The following is a 17,132-nucleotide window of genomic DNA, read 5'->3' as shown; positions in this document are numbered from 1 at the left end:
GCCCCAGCCCTGCAAGGTGTTGCCAGCCAGCTAGTGCTGTTACTGAATCTACAAAGGCCATTCCATTTTGTCACCCAGCAGCTTCAGGATGATGGGGAAAATGATAAAATCAGTAAATTCCACAAGCATGAGCCTATCATTATACTTCACTTATGTAAAATAAGCTCACTGATCAGAAGTAATGCTTGTGGGTAAAATACCATCATGTTGAATAAGGCATCCTGTAAGTTCACAGATGGTGGTTTCTGCAGAAGCATCATGGGCAGGGAAGACATGTATATCCAGAGCAAGTGCCTATTCCAGTGAGGACTAAGTGCTGCCTTTTTGTTTTGTTTTATTTTGTTTTGTTTTGATTGAAGTGACCCAGGGACCACATCAGTGGCTCTGTTGCTCTCTGCTGTTGGCAGATTGAGCATTCAGCAGTGGCTGTAGACACATCAGCTTTGGTGAGTAAGTCCATGTTGCTGAGCCCATGCATCACCTCCATCCTTGCTGCCATAACCATTTAGTTTCTGAAGCCATTGGGTAAGGACAGGGGTGACTGGGGAAAAGGGCTAACTAACATCCACAGAGCAGGTCGTCTTGTCTCCTGATGATTAAATCTTCCTCTGTCACGGTTCCTCTTCAGTGAGCTTTGATGTGGAACTTAACTATCTTTACCTTCTGAACCTGTTTGGAGAGGTCCATTCACATACCTTTTTTCCAGAGCTCCTTTTCCTGACCATCTGGCCAAACCATTAGTTATTGCACATGAAGCAATGTAGATCCATCCTTCAAGCCATCTCTCCTTCTAGGTATGGTAAACATCCAGGTGTGGCGTTCAAAGTTCTGCCCACTGGGAGGATTTCCCTTTACCACAGTCCTTCAGGGCCACTCCCAAGTGGGGCTCAGGTGCTATTGCTGTTCACTTTCAAGTGGTGCCAGGATGTTGTGTAGAACGATTTGTAAATCAGGCCTCTATTTTTTCTTCCTTGGTCAACTGATCATAGAGAACTTTCTAAGGGGCCCCAGGGGCAAGTTGAGAAGGAGGAGGTCATTTAGCAAGAATAGGGGTCGTGGAAATTTGAGCCCCTTGCCTCTGCAACTTATTTGTGCCTGCAGGACCTAGTATATGATCTTATATATTCTACTTCCTCTTGATGACAGAGTGCTGCTATACACACCCAATTTTGTGGCTCAGTGAGTCAGACAATACCCTGTTAATAATGGGTAGTTCACATGGTAACTTTGGTGACCAGTGGTCAAGTGTTGAGTCAAAGCCAAAAGCATTTTCCCAAAAGGAGGATAGTTATTTGCAGAGGATGGTATAACTTTCCTCCCAAATCCTAAAGTTCTGTGCTCTGAGTCATCTATGGGAGCCTACAGTCTCAATAAACCATCACACTCTGCCACAGACACTTTGAATACCGTTTGCTGCGTCATGTGGCCCAAGTGGCAAAGCAACCAGGATCTCCATTCAAAGAAGATTAAAAGTCTGTTTTTACCCCTGCTCTCACCTAAGGGACATTTTTCAACAGTATGGCATCATGTGATGGAAGATATGTAGGGGCCTGTGGGATACCAGTGGATATGTATTTCACCCAGTTACTATAGCAGTTGCCTTTTATTTTGGCATTTTTCTTTAATATAGTTAAGTAATATAATTAAAAATTTCAAGTCAACTTATCAAGTTGAACATGTATGCTTTTATGAGGTTATAAGAAGAAGGATTTTAAAAAGAAACTTCTTGGGAGAGGATTTGCAAACTAAAGATTTATAGACTGCATATAGGGAAAACGACTCACTTATGAAATAGAAATAGAGATGCATAGTTTAATTTTTTAAAGAAATGTATGTTTTAACAAACGTATCATTTAATGATTACCTAAATATCCATTTTGGATGTGAAATTAGTGTGTTACTGAATTTAGTTATTGTTTCATATATAGCATAAAATGATTTCAGAGACCTTGTTAATCATTTCTTTCTTTGGACCTGTTCCATGAGTTTTTAAAAGAGAACTTCTAGGTTGTTTGCATGCTGATACCATTCTACAAATTCTCTTATCTTTATGTTTATCATATGGCTTATCTACATTTTGTGTTCTAAGAACAAAAGAACTGCTGACTTTTCAAAGTAGGAACTAGTAGATTTATATACCACATGAAAATATTTCTTGTGCTTCTGGTATATTACTACAGATGAACAGGAAAGATATTAGCCTATTTAGAAGAAGACATTTTTGCTTTTGTTTCCATAGCCCTTTAATTTCAAGGGTCTTAAAACTATCATGGTTTAATCTAGCTAGTTTGAACTCACTACGAAGAAGTTTCATCTAATTTTTTCAGAAGTGTAACTTATATAACTCTTGAAAAGAGGCTTATCTTTGTAGGTAGGCAAAAATAGAATACGTGCGGAGATAAAATAAGGCTGAATCAGTGAAGGCTGGAAAGAAAGAAAATGTTGAGATAGGTAAGAACGCTGAGGCTTCAGAAACAGGTCATTTGGGGAGGAAATCTAAGAATAAGAAACTACCTGGAGCAAGAGGGTGCTAGGTGCTTACTCTAAGAAGACATGGGTATTAGAGTGTGGTGATGAATCGTGGTATTATGAAATCATTTAGGAAATAGGGTAGCAAATTGACTAACCCTAGCAGGGTAAATCTGAAAATAGGCAGATGATAATTACAAAATAAAATTTATGGGAAAATGCAACAGCCTAACATTAACAGTCTCCTACTTGTTAAAGCAAACCTTGACTGTATTGTGTTCTTAGTAGATTGAATGAATGAGGTTTTGAAAGTAGCTTCAGTTTGCAAAGTAGATATCGATCAGGAAGGAGAAATTGGTTGGTACTGGGTTACAGTTGGAGTGTGAAGCAACCTGAGAGAAACAGGATAATTACTGCTAGATAAGACAGGAGAAGCTGTCTGAAATACAGAAGAAGCCAAATTTGTGGGGCCATCTAAATGAAGTTTGCTTCTTCATGTAACAAATAGTTCAGAAGTTCCATGCTAGATCTTAGTAAAATAAGTGTGTGTGTGTGTGTGTGTGTGTGTGTGTGTTAAGTGTCTTCACTAGGTCAACCATTGTATCCCTAATTTAATTTAAAAGTATAAAATTTAAGGTGACATCCTCTTGTATGCCATTACACTAAGTTTCTAGCTGCCACCTAAATGCTGAAGAATTTATTTTGCTGATACTTGTATTTCCTGTTTTAAAAGAAATAAAAAGAAAAAAAGTCCATTTCTGTACCTTTAGTATCTTTTCTATAATCTGTTTTTCTGCCCTTGACATATTCTGGTCCTCCCTGCTTCCTACAAATCACTGTTCTTTTCTTTTGCATTAGGGAGAGGAAGTTCAGTGTCAGTATGTTGTGACCTGTGCAGGACTTTACTCAGACCGTATTTCCGAGTTGAGTGGCTGCAGTCCCGATCCTCGAATTGTACCATTCCGGGGAGATTACCTGCTCTTGAAGCCAGAAAAATGCTATCTTGTAAAAGGAAATATTTATCCGGTAGGTAATGATGCTTCTGCTCTGCTTCTCACCCTTTTCAAGATGACTGTGGGCAAAAAGGGAATGAAACAAAAACTTTTACCTGGGGCAGAAGTAAGAGATATTTTGAAGGACTTTTTGTGCAAGCATGTTAAATCCCTACATCTTTATTCTGATATCATAGTCATTAAACTGTACTTAATTGCCCACAAGTACATGTCTCCAGAAAGCATGAGTGCACCATGAGAAGGGCTAGCAAGAAAGAACTGATTCTCCTTCCTCTCTGGTGGAAGGAGCACTCATAAGAGAATGTTCCCTTTTTTTATGCCCAGATACCCAACCCTCTTTCTCAGTTCACCACCTATAGGTGAAGAAAAGGGGATATGGCCTCTGTAATTTCATGGTGTAGAAGACAGAGCCCTTTAAATAAAGAGTTCATTCTTCCATCTGGAACTACTAGGTTGAACCAGATGAAATGACCAATATTCAGCTACTTAATGTTTTTGACCTTGCCAAAACATCCATTTCGCCTGCTCCAACCTAATACATTCCAACTTTACAAAAACCTGTGCTATGAACATGTGTTTTTCTGACAGCTCTGATTTTACTTGCCAGCCACAAAAATCCCTAGTTGGGAGGTGGAGGAGGCAGGGGAAGGGGGAGGACAGGGCAGGGAATAACATGAAATAGGACAGTTCTTTTTTCTTTACCCGGAAAGAGGAATAGATAGACAGTGTGTATTAGTGTCCATAGCATCAGTGTTTCCTGTGTGGCATTTCTAGGCAGAAGCATGTAAGTAGAAAAATGTATCTGAGTAAAGATGAAAATAATACAAATTAAAAGCACAGGGAGAAAGTGATTTTTATTACCAGTTGAATGTTTGCATGCATGCTAAAATGCAGGGTAAAGTGGGCCTAACAGTATCTTTGCTGTGTTAAATCGGTAGGTCCCAGATAGCCGGTTTCCTTTCCTAGGAGTTCACTTCACACCAAGGATGGATGGCAGTATTTGGCTAGGGCCTAATGCAGTTCTTGCCTTTAAACGAGAGGGTTACAAACCCTTTGACTTCAGTGCCAGAGACAGTATGGATGTAATTACCAAGAGGTAATTTAATAACTTAAAAAATGATTTTATATGCTTATATTTGTAATGTGAGACATTTTGTCTTTCTTGATATTGTTTGTTGGATAAATCCTCATATTTGTGATTGGTGTATTGATTTTTTTATTAATCCAAATTAAGAATTTTGGGGAATAAGCATAATGTTTTAACTACTTCAAGAAAATACTGATGATTCAGGGTATTGTCTTGGTTAAAAAGAACAAGACCAAGAACCCGTCATACACTGACAATCCACATCTTGTTTTGCTAACCTTACAGTTGAGTTTGAAAAAAAAAAAAAAAAGAGAAATTTCTCTCGAAATCAGTAGATGGTTTACTTTGATAAGATCGTTTCAAGCTAGTCACCATCATTTTGAAAACCACTGGAGAAATTGCTGATAACTGAAGTTTTTTCCTTTTGTGGAAAACTAACAATACTATTATGTTGACCTGGGTTGCAGATTCTTTACTCTTGTAAGAACTCAGTGAGGTATTTTGTGGGGTCTTTTTAGTAGTGTTTCTCTCCGGCAGGTTTCACATCAAAATTACTAGAAAGCTTTATAAGCTGTACTTGAGTTTCACCTCCCACAGATTCTGAAACGGAAGGTGTAGGATGGGGTTTCCCAGCATGTGTGCTTGTAAAAAAATTACACACACACACAGACTCATCAGAGTCTCACGTAAGAAACACTAGTAGAGGATCTTACCTCTGGTTGACTAAAGAAAAGTAGGGTAAATGTCTCACTTCTTTAATGCCCAGATTTAAAGATCTGCTAATGCCTTTTAGGTGTGTTTTGAAAGCAGGGAACATTTATATTAGAGAGCCTTGCTGTGTTGGCAGGCTTTATAGAACTCTATTTGAAACCAGCATTCCCTGGGAATTTGAGTTTGAAGTTTACCTTTGGAGTTTGGAAGGTAGTCTTTTGATGAAATTTCCTTCTTAAATTGACCAAAAGTTGGTTTTCTTTCAATTTGTGGTTTTTCTGACTTTGCATGGATTTCTGTGATGCCCCCAGCCCAAGTTAATAGTTGTAAAGGTGTTTTATAGTAATAAAGAATTTCTTTCTCTCAGAGAAATTTTATTTTCTTTGTTTTCAGTGGCTTGATTAAACTGGTGTTCCAGAATTTCTCCTATGGAGTCAATGAAATGTATAAAGCCTGTTTTCTCAGTGTAACAGTGAAGTACCTTCAAAAGTTTATCCCTGAAATTACCATCAGTGATATACTTAGGTAAGGAAAAGCCATGGGATTGTCCATACGGTCATGACCTAGGTGAACTTGCAAGGTGGGTCTGACTTGGTGATTCTTCAGCCCATTTTTAGTCAGTGTGTCCACTGAATCTTTGTGTGCTCTCTCTTTCCAAGTTGATGCGTTCCCTTGGGTCTTACCACATCATGGCCCTTAGTGCTTGAATTAGGTCCATTTCTAATTATCTAGACCAGGGCTTGGCAAACTGCGGCTCGTGAGCCACCTTTGGCTCTTTGGGTACGTTCCGTCTCAAAAGTTTGCTGACCCCGGAAGAACCAACCCTGTCCCTCACAACAATTTAAAAATTATTCCAGAGCCATAAATATATTTTTACAAATAAGGAAGATTTAAAGTAATATTATAAATGAAACTATGATAGTTTAATTTTCATTTTCAATTTTACTTCAGAGCCACTTGTACATACCCAAAGAGACATGTGGCTTGCGAGCCGCAGTTTGCCAACTTCTGGTGGCTCTTCAATCTCAAAAGTTTGCCGATCCCTGATCTAGACTTCCTTACAAACTACCTTACTGAAATCTCCATTGCAGCCGTATTGTGATGCCTCCTTCGCTTTTGTGTCTAGCTATCACTCAAGATAAATGCATCTTGCTTGAAATTTTAAAAATCTCCCTAGCCTCTGCCTCTTGTAATTCCAAAGCCTTTTGATTTTAATTCTATATAAGATCAGTGATCACCTTGTCAACGAATGAGGTAATAAACAATTAAAACATTCTATTTTGGGGCTGGCCAAGAGGCTAAGTTGGTTAAGAGCTCGCTCAAGAGTGCAAACTCTGAGCAACAATGGTTCGATTCCCAGCCTGAGCTGAATTGCCGCTGAGCTGCCAACAGGTGGCAGGATGGCTCAGCTTAAAAAAAAAATTCTATTTTGATTCATTCTTAAAACCTTTTAAACACACACATCCTATACCTGGCATCTTCACTTGCTTCTTCTCTACCACTTTTTTTCTTTCTTGGGTCTTACTCCACTCAGGGACTTTACTTGCAGGACAGAAGTGGGAAGTAGTGTGGTAACCATTGGTCTGAGTCTTTATTACAGCGATAACAAGGAAGTGGGGCAAAGGAAGGATTCAAAACAATTTTTTTTTTCTTAAAGGTAAAAGGCTCTCTGGACTTGATCTGTAAATTGTCCTAAATCTACCCAAGCCTATCTCCTTTTCTCCTTGGTGATATTTTTAGGGTGTTTACCTTTTTCCCTGAACAAGCTATTTGTTAGGCCTAATCAACAGTGAACTTTGAGTTATTCCCCCTCCATGAATCCATCCCATGAATATCTAGAGAACTGTCACCTACAGTAATAGCTGCTGAACTTGCTTGGTGTAAAATGTCAGCAGCTTGACTCTGCATCTGGGAAGAGAGGAGTAATCATGTCAGCTGTCTTCCTTGGGGGCACATCCTGGTCTAAATCTGACTCTAATGTATCATTCTTAGACCAGCCTTTTTGAATCCTTAGAAGGACTATTAAAACCCAGCTAATGTCTTTACTCTTATTTCTCTCACCCCTCTACTTACTTTCTGAAATGGAAGGGATAGAAATATCTAGGCTTTATTTTCTTTCACTCAATCAATAAAGGCTTTTATGTTTTCAGTGGTCTGCTTTAACAGACTTGTTATGTTTTATATCTGAAAATAGGTTGGTCAAATCTGGTGTCTGTTACTGCTATTAATATTCCTTGGAAAACACAATAGGTGGAGATAGTGAACTCTGTGTCTAAACAGTTGCAGTGAATTCACTACCCATATTCAATTACCACCCTTTCTAGAAGCCTGAGGAAAACTGTAGCTCAGTGGATTTCATATGGTAGAACTGGGCTTGGGGCTTGTGGGTTTTGGCGAACACTTCCCCTGTCTCTGGGTATAAGGGTGTGAATTTCAGTTACCAGTTTCATTAGCACATAGTAGAGAAGGTACACAACACTGTAGGTAGGTGCATTTGGGGACAAATTAAATCCAATCCCAGATGAGTTCCTCTTTGGAGATAGAGAAGCTGAACACATTTAGCAATTCCATTTACTCTATTCCTGTAGCTATTATATGCAGGAAATTATCACTAATAGAAAAGAAGTTATAGAAGCTATATTTTATACCCTTTGTATAAGTTTAAACATATATTATTTATGCATTGCACATGTAATGTGAAAGTGAAAACAAGTGTAGTGATAAACATCTAATTCGGGAGTTTACCTCTGGGGAGAGAAGGGAATGGGATTCAAGAGTTCCACAGGGGGGCTGTTATCATATCTATAATGCTTTATTTCTTAAGCTGTTTGGTAAGAAAATAGGTTTTCATTATGTTATTCTCAGTACTTTGTTATATGCCTGAAATATTAAATAATGATATTAAAAAGATCAATAGACTTTCCCACATTTTGAAATTCAAGTCTTGCCTATCTTAAAACCCACGTTAGGGGGCCGGCCGAGTGGCTCAGTTGGTTAAGAGCTCGCTCAAGAGTTTGAGCTCTGAGCAACAGCGGTTCGAGTCCAGCCCCAGCTGAGCAGCCGCTGAGCTGCTAACAGGTAGCAGGATGGCTCAGCTAAAAAAAAAAAACCCAAAAAAACCCACATTAGTAAAAGCATAAATACTCTGTAATTAATATTGAGGCAGAAGCATAGTAAGCAGTTCTAGATAGTAAAAGAGAATCGAAGCAGCACTTTTAGTGGGATATTTAGCTCAGGATGGTGTCCTTGAACCGCAGTAACCACAAAGGGCATTCAGCTTGACTTCTCATTGCTTAGCCAGGGCGTCTTGGGCAACAACTTCCTGGTGAACATTAGATTGGAATATAAAGTTATAATCTGTAAAATACATGTTTTAGGTGTACAAACTTCCCATTGTTAAATCATGATCTTTAAGGTTCTTAATTTTAGCTCTAAAGTCCTTCAGTTCTGTGATTAATTTTGGCATGGTAATCTAACAGCAGTTTCCATCTGTTAGCATTGTAAGGATATAAAAGATGAAGACGTATATGCCCAGATTCCCTCTTTTTCCCACTCTTCACTTTGAAAATTTCTTATTTGGGGAATTCTAGAGTAAATTTTTAGGCGAGATGTTTTCATCATGAGTGATAGCTAAAGACTATGCTCTGTCATTGTGAAATGCAAAGGTGAAAGCCAAATGTTCCTACAGTCAAGGTGAACTAGATCACGGTTTGTCAGTCTTGACACTGTTGACATTTGGGGCCAAATAATTCTTTGTTGTGGGAGACTGTCCAGTTCATTGTAGGATATCTAGCAGCATCCCTGGCCTCTACCGACTAGGTGCCAGCAGTAACTCCCCTAGTTAAGGCAAACAAACATTTCCAGATGTTGCCCCATGTCCTCTAGGGGGCAAAATCTCCCTTGGTTGAGAACCACTCGGCTAGAGAATTTAGTAACCTTCACAGTACAAAATACTGAGAGAGTCTGAGTAAAATATAATAAAAATCCTTTGAAGTGTGTATAGCTGTGAGTGCAAGAAAGTAAGGGGCATCCCAGGAGCAAAAATGAAGAGAAATTGAAAAGCCAGGTACTAAGAGGAATTGGTGCTGATGCTGTCCTGGAGGTATAGGGAGGATTTGCTGGTTTTGATGTAAATATAACTGAGTTTTATTTTTAACTGATAAGTGATTTACATATGATAAAATAATGCAGATTACTATCCACCACACAAAACAAGATATAAAACATTAGAGACTTATATTTTAATTTTCACTCAAGAGCTGGAAAGGAGGTCTTAGGTCTGTAAAAGGTAAAAAGTTGGAACTGAGACCCCTGTGTAAAGCCAGGGAATCCTGACGGGCTATCATCTCAAGAAAAATGAAGTCTAGAGGAAAAAAATTCCCCTTGGCACTAGGAAATGTTAAGGAATTTTGTTTGTCCTGGTCTTGAGGGAAGGGGGGATAGGATGGATGGAACCTCCTAAAAATCTAGAACCTTGGGCCTCTCCTCACAAGTGCTTCAAGTATGAATTTATACCACACAGCTTGATCTAGGAACCCTAAGCTAAGAAATTAATTTAAAAAGTAGGTCCAGACTTGTTACTGTCTTGCTTCAAACTAACCATTTCTCCCTCTCTTACTTTAAACAGATTAGAGAAAGTGAAAATCAGGGTAATTTGACCACAGACTGAATATTGTTGATATTAGCAATTATTAGTTTTGTATTATTATTTTTAAGAATCTTTTTAAAAGAAGTATACATTGAAGTGAAATGATATGCCATCTGGGATTTGCTTTAAAATAACCCAGTGGAGAGAGGTGGATAGCGAGTGGGTATTTAGATGAAACAAGATTGGCTGTGTGTTGATTATTATTATTGAAGCTTGGTAATACATACATGGGAGTTAATTTACTGTTTGTTTTATTTTTGTACATGTTAAAAAATTCCGTTAAAAAAAAAAGTGTTCCCAGGATGGTAATACCCCTGGAGCACCTGATAGAAGCAAATGTAAAACCCCTGTGGAGGGACAGAATCTCAATCCAATCCTCACAGCATTCCCTGCTGAACAGAAAATCACCATCAAAAGTTACAGAGCCCCATAAGTGAGAGTAAGCAGATAGAAATACCAGAATTAGACCCCTCACAATTTTGGGTAAGAGTAATTTTAGAAACCATAAAGTAAATTTGCTCTGGTGAATTAAAAACAAACAGGAATGGAAAACATGAAAAAGAATAAGGCAAAGGAAAAAAAAACCCTAGGCAAATTTGGAAATACACTAATTAGAATTTTTAAAAATGAATAATATAGTTCTTAAATTTTAAAACTCAAATGACTAAGTTAGCTGCTTAGTTCTTAAGAGAAAATCAGTAAATTGAAAGTTAAATCTGAAGAATTTAGAGAACAGTGTTACAAGATAAAGATGCATCATGGGAAATTAAAAGACATAGACTAGAAAATTAGAAGATTCCAGCCTATGTCTCATAGAAGTTAGAGGAAAAAAGACATAAAATTCAGGATGCACAGTGAGTCCCATCTGAATAAATAAAACTAAATACAAGAATGGAAACATTATATAACTTCTAAATCAGGTAAAGGAGGAGAGAAAAATATAGAAAACTCAGTCATGAAAGGAAGTGGGAACCCTCCCAAACCCCCCAAAATCAAGTTAAATAGCATACAATGACATGGTAGAAGTCAAACATATCAGTAATTACAATAAATGTAAATGTACTCAAGAGTTAAGATGGAGATTGTCAGGTTAAATTTTTAAAATCCACCAATGTGCTAGGCAGATGCTTATTAGAAGAACGATGAGTACTGGGTTTATTTCAGATAAAATACATCATAAGGCAAAAATTATTATTAGAAATAAAGAGGGCCACCATAAACTTGTTCCACATAATATGAAATACAGAGAACAAAAACTGATACAACTGCAAGGAGAAATCAACAAATCCATAATTGTGGTGGGTGATTTTTAAGACATGACTATTGGTAGAGATCAAGCAGATAAAATATCTAAGATTTGAATAACACTTTAATGGCTTGATAGAACTCCTCCACCCCATTACAGGATACTTGGGTTATTCAAGCCCTTAGAAAACATTTACAAAAGCTGAAAATGTTGTAAACCCTAAACCAAGTTCTCAACAAAATTCAAACATTAAATATAGAAAAATCAGTTCTCTTCTCAAAATCCAGTTACGTTGAAGATTAATGGCCAAAATACCTTTCCTTCTTTTTTGAAAATTAAGATGGATTGGTTTACTTTCCCTATTCCACCATTCCCAATTTAAATATACTCATATGAACTTCTACTTTTAGATTAACAATAGATCCTATGGTGAGTTTTATAAAATACTAAATTTACCTATTTGGAACTGGCCAAAGATGTCAGGTATAGCCTGTCATAGCTGTTTTTCAGGCCACATGATAATGCTGGCCACAGAACAATAAAATAATAAATAAAAACGCTTCTCAGATGAATTAATGCCATGAGTTATATATTCAGCTGTTTCCGGACATACTTAAGTGTCTAGGATGTACATTCCCATTAAATTTAGCTACGAATATAGTAAAATACATTGGCTACAAATAGCACTAAACAATTAAATGTGGCTGAATTCATAAATATTAAATTTGCTGAATCATTTGTTCTTTATTTTTTTTATTTTTAAAACTTTTTGGGGAACAATGCGGCTTTTTTCGGGAAACAGTGTGTTTTCTCCAGGACCCATCAACTCCAAGTCAAGTGGTTGTCCCTCAATCTTAGTTGTGGAGGGTACAGCTCAGCTCCAAGTCCAGTCGCCATCTTCAATCTAGTTGTGGCGGGTGCAGCCCGCCACCCCAAGCAGAAGTCGAACCAGCACGCCTGTTGCTCAGAGCACGCGTTCCAACCAACTGAGCCATCTGGCCGCCCCACTTGTTATTTTGACTATTAAAATAGAATTTTTAAAATTTAGAAGGTAAGGGACGATTGGTTAGCTCAGGTGGTTAGAGCACAGTGCTCTTAACACCAAGATTGCCGGTTTGATCCCCACATAGGCCACTGCGTTGTGCCCTCCACAACTAGATTAAACAACTAACTTGACTTGGAACTGATGGGTCCTGGAAAAACACACTGTTCCCTAATAAAAAATTTTTAAAAAATTAGAAGTTAAAAAATTAAAAGTTTCTAGCCTCACTATGTACAAGGCACAAATCTAGACATGGGGGTGAAAAAGGGATGTGTACAGATGCTGTCCTGGCCCTCAAAACATTTATGGTTAATCTTACCTGAAATTTCAAATTATAACACTCATCTCAAACTGAGGTAGTCTGAGGGGGAATGCCTATATGTAAAAATGCAAAGAAAAACCCTGAAGTTGCATTAAGTGCTGAGTAGGGAATATGAAGAGTTTGGTAGTTTGAAAATTTCATGTTAAACAGTAACTTTAGTTCGAACTAAAGTGAGATCCTTAGAAAAAATTAATATTATATATTTTTTACAGTATGGACTATAGGTCTGGAACACTTGGGCAGGAATATAGGGAAATTGAGAACATAATTGGTGTTCATAAGCAAAATAAATAAGTAGACACATTTTAACTGTAGTTAATCAGTATTAACTTCTATTTGTTTAGAAGGAGTAAGAGGAATGTGCTACTTTGAACACTCAACATCAGTGGATGGTCATGCCACTGTGTGTCCCCTACATGTTGGCCTTCTGCCAGATAAAAGGAGAGGGATAGGAAACTCATAGAGATGCTCTCAACAGAAACAGCAGCATTGTACAAAAGGGGAGAAATGCTGTTTTGATGAAGTGAGATAAGCTACAAATACAGAATATACAAAATGGACCACACACTGACTGATACACTGATATGTATCCTTACCCTAAGAAAGTTCAGCTTCAGTCCCATGCTGTCTTTTTGTGTTCTGTTATATTTGATCTTACTCAGAAATCCTTACCGCTCAAAAATCTCTTGTCTAGATTCCCTGCAGGCTCCTGTAGAGCAGATTACTCACCTTTATTATAGAACCTTTCACCCTTGTTGTAATCCTTATTTACCTTTCTACAAATGAAGAGTATAGCCTTGTAACTTCAGGCAAGTTACTTAATCACTCTGTGTTTCTTTGCTGTTAAATATAAACTGTATCGCCACTTAGAGTTGTGAGGATTAAGTGAGAGAATTCCTACCACAGAGTAAACACTTGGTAAATAATAGCTATTACTATCATTCTCTCTCTTCAGCCAAGCTGAGATCTTAAAGGGCAGTGCTCTCATATTATTCTTTGTATCTTCCTTATCTGCATTGGCCCAGAATCAATAAAAATATTTAATATTGTTGCCTGATTTCTTTTTTTTTTTTAAGATTTTTTTAACTGGGGAATTGGGGGGATGGGAACAGCGCTGGGGAATTGGGGGAAGGGGAACAGACAAGTTGCTGTCGTTTTGTTCTTCAGTCTAGTTGTGGAGGACGTTGCTTCACTGGCCCAAGTTGGCACCATCATTGCACTCTTCCCCGGGTGAGGCAGATCAGTCGCCGGCTTCTGGACAGCCGCTCACTGCAGCTGCTGGCAACTCATGGCAGCCCAGCTCCAGGTTAAGCTGTTGTTCAGCATCTTAGCTATAGAGGGCAATGTCACTGGCCCTCATATGTGGGATCCAAACTGGGGCCCTCTGGCGTCCCAAGCCAGCTCTTAACCATCACGCCACTCAGCCGGCCCTGTTGCCTGATTTCTTGAGTCTTGGTGGTGTGTATAAGGCAGCTGTTTTCAAATTGGGTTTTCTTGAATAGTTTCAATGAAGGTGCTTTTGAATTCCAAAAATATTTTATTCAAATTTCATCTATAAAATTTTAAATTATTTTAAAAAATTTTTAATCTAATTTGTAAACTCAAGTGTTATAAAAACAACTTTTAGTAGTAAAGGCTCTTACTGTATTAACTATGCTGCCAAGTTAATTCATTTTTATGCTTTTCCTGTCATCTCTTTAATTAACTGAAGGTTACCCTGGTATTCAAGGCTAAACTGTTAAAAATAAGAACAAACTACAAAACATGAACTTGCTGCCATTTGAAAATATTTTTCTCCGTAAATTTTAATAGTGTACAATCAAAACCACACACACACACACACACACACACACACACACACACACAGAATTCTGTACCGGATATAGGAATATAACTGACATGCATCCTGCTTTCATTGCTGTGTATTAATCAGAAGAGCTTTATTATTCCCATTGATTGATTTTATAATAAATTCATTTTATACATTTAAATAAAAATACATCTTTTCTAATTAAATACAGATTTATCTGTTCCTTTGGGAAAGAACAGATATTTATAATTAGCTTACCGTTTGCATATTCATTTGATGAGCATATATTGGCACTGTTATGTGGCAGGTATTACGCTCTAGGCTGAAGATGTAAGTTTTACAGGCTACAACTGACAGCCTTCGGCTAAACATAACCCTATTGGATTTCCACATGACTGTGCTTTTAGAAGAATAAAGACTTTATTGCTTTAAGAATACTTTGAAACTACTGACTTGTAAAGCGTCCTATCTTCCAGTCAGTTGACTACCACTCTTGGTTTTGCAGAGGTCCAGCTGGTGTAAGAGCCCAAGCCCTGGATAGAGATGGAAATCTAGTAGAAGATTTTGTATTTGATGGAGGAGTCGGGGTAATTGGAAATCGCATTCTGCATGTGAGAAATGCACCTTCCCCTGCTGCCACATCTTCCCTTGCAATTTCTGGAATGATTGCAGATGAAGTGCAACAAAGATTTAAATTGTAAATAGTAAAAGGAGTTAGGTATGCATTTTAATCTCTACATTCAGCAACATGAATGCATTCTTTAATTTTAAAAATGGTCTGAAAATATGATTTTTAGATCTCATTTGCATAACCACTAAATTGTTAAAATGGTGTAACATAGAAATAATAATTTTGTTTTAGTCTAGGCTTTTATACTTTGAGAATAAAGAGGAATGGTACAGTTCTATCTGTCCTGAATCCCTGACTTTGTTAATGACCTGTCCTCACCAGCCATGATCTAGAGATTTGACTCTTTTACAATTTGGGGGAATGATGGCCTAAAAAAATTGCTTATCCCCTTAACTTTTTGGCTTTAGAATATCTAAGCTTTTTTGTTTCTTGTAGACAAGAAAATGTAGGTTGCAAACCTTTTAATTTTGAACAATCATAGAAAAGCCCACATTTAGAGCAACAGTGTTTGTATTTGGGAATTTAAAATTCTTCATTAAAAAATACATGAAGTTTCACATTTTTAAGTAGTTTGAATAAAATTCATCTCAGCTATAATATTCTTAAGAATTAATTTTGCAGAGAAACTCAAAGCCTTTATTATTCACAGTCTCTCTATATAAACTTGGTGTGGTGTCATCACTATATCTGAACAGCAGTACACTATGAATGGTTGTTGCCAACTCGTCTGTTTTCTGTGGTTGAGAAAATAAAAGCACTGAGAATTGATAGGTTTTTATGAGAGCAGTTTTAGAATCCTGGCACTGATATACAGAACTCTATAAGTTAAAAAATTATTTACCTCTTATGTCTCTGTTCTTCAGTTACACCAAGGTTCTCAAATGTTGGCCAAGATCACTTAATGATTCATGCTTACTTGGTTTTTCAGGGATCCCATAGACTTTTATGAGGATATTTCTTCATACTTAACTTTGAGGCATTCACTTTTGTAAACCGCAAAAGTGCCTTACATTCATGGGTATTGCATGAGTGTTTTAAATTGTTGGCCAGCACCATACTGTATATATGTGTATGGTACCTGTTGAAAATATTCTTGCAGTTCAGAAAGTTGGAAAATAGAAATATAAATGAAAATATGACAGCCTACTGATAGGGGAAACTTTTATTACAGAACCACCATTTAGGTGAGATATATTCATCCATTCCCTCACATATACTCTGTCAGGATTAATCTTCCACTCTTCAGTTTTTCTTTCCTTTTATCACTCCAAAGCTGTGTGATGGATGAGTTAGAAGGATATGCATTTTGGTTGATAGGAAAAACTTTTCTGTTTTCTTCCTTTTCACTTCAAGCCTCAGTGATTACATTGACTGAGCTACCTCATCCATTAACTTGAAAGGCAACACATCATCAGCTCACGTTCAAGAAGCAACATATCCCAGGTAAATAGACTAGGCAATTATTCAAAACCTGGGTGAGCATATTGAAAGTATTCAGAAACCGTTCACAGAAGAAACAAACCCTAATGGTTCTTCAAAACAACTGATTCCTCCAAGAAACGTGACACAGGACATTTTTCCGTTCCATTACAAGATTATTAAGAGATGAAAAATATTACAATTCTCTATTTCATCGATAGTAAGATTGCATATGCACTAAGCTGTGAAAGACTGAAATTACAAAAATAACTGTCCTAATTAAAGCAACCCTTATTCCATGCGGGTCTGTACTGTACCCCCCTAAAATACAAATGGAAAAAATTATTGAAAGTGTTCTGAATGTGTAGGTTATTCTGTTTGTAAAACATTTTGTATTTATGTCAGTAGGGTTTTATTGTGTAATACTGATGTAATTTTTTAAAGTTTTGTGTATTTCTGAGAGAGAAATGTATATTAATATTAAAAATATTTTGATGAGCCTTGGTGTTGTCAGCATAATTTTTAGTTTTCATAAAAACTGATTCAAATAAAGTTTTGGGGTATAAAACTTGAACAATCATAGCTTTAGATAGCAGCCAATCTTTAAAAAGATCTTCTGTATTTGTGTATAAAAATGAGGTAGAGTAGTTTACAAGATTTTTGGTAAAAATTGGAACTCTTCTCCACTTACAAAAATGGCTTTCCATCTGGTAGTAGTGGCAATATCTGGCTGA

The 17,132-nt window shown here is 37.2% G+C and overlaps 1 protein-coding gene across 1 annotated transcript in view; it reads left to right on the top strand.

The window, feature by feature from the left end:
• Window positions 1-17,132, top strand: part of L2HGDH (L-2-hydroxyglutarate dehydrogenase) — a 41,684-nt gene extending 24,552 nt beyond the window's left edge. The window contains exons 7-11 of the mRNA XM_019630490.1: window positions 3,328-3,495; window positions 4,421-4,578; window positions 5,674-5,805; window positions 14,854-15,066; window positions 16,333-17,132. Of these exons, the coding sequence (XP_019486035.1) occupies window positions 3,328-3,495; window positions 4,421-4,578; window positions 5,674-5,805; window positions 14,854-15,049 (654 nt within the window). The 3' untranslated portion in view covers window positions 15,050-15,066; window positions 16,333-17,132. The remainder of the gene's footprint in view (window positions 1-3,327; window positions 3,496-4,420; window positions 4,579-5,673; window positions 5,806-14,853; window positions 15,067-16,332) is intronic.

Source organism: Hipposideros armiger, unplaced genomic scaffold (genome assembly GCF_001890085.2).
Source record: "Hipposideros armiger isolate ML-2016 unplaced genomic scaffold, ASM189008v1 scaffold_918, whole genome shotgun sequence".
NCBI lineage: Eukaryota > Metazoa > Chordata > Mammalia > Chiroptera > Hipposideridae > Hipposideros > Hipposideros armiger.
This window is presented reverse-complemented; position numbering and strand designations above follow the sequence as displayed.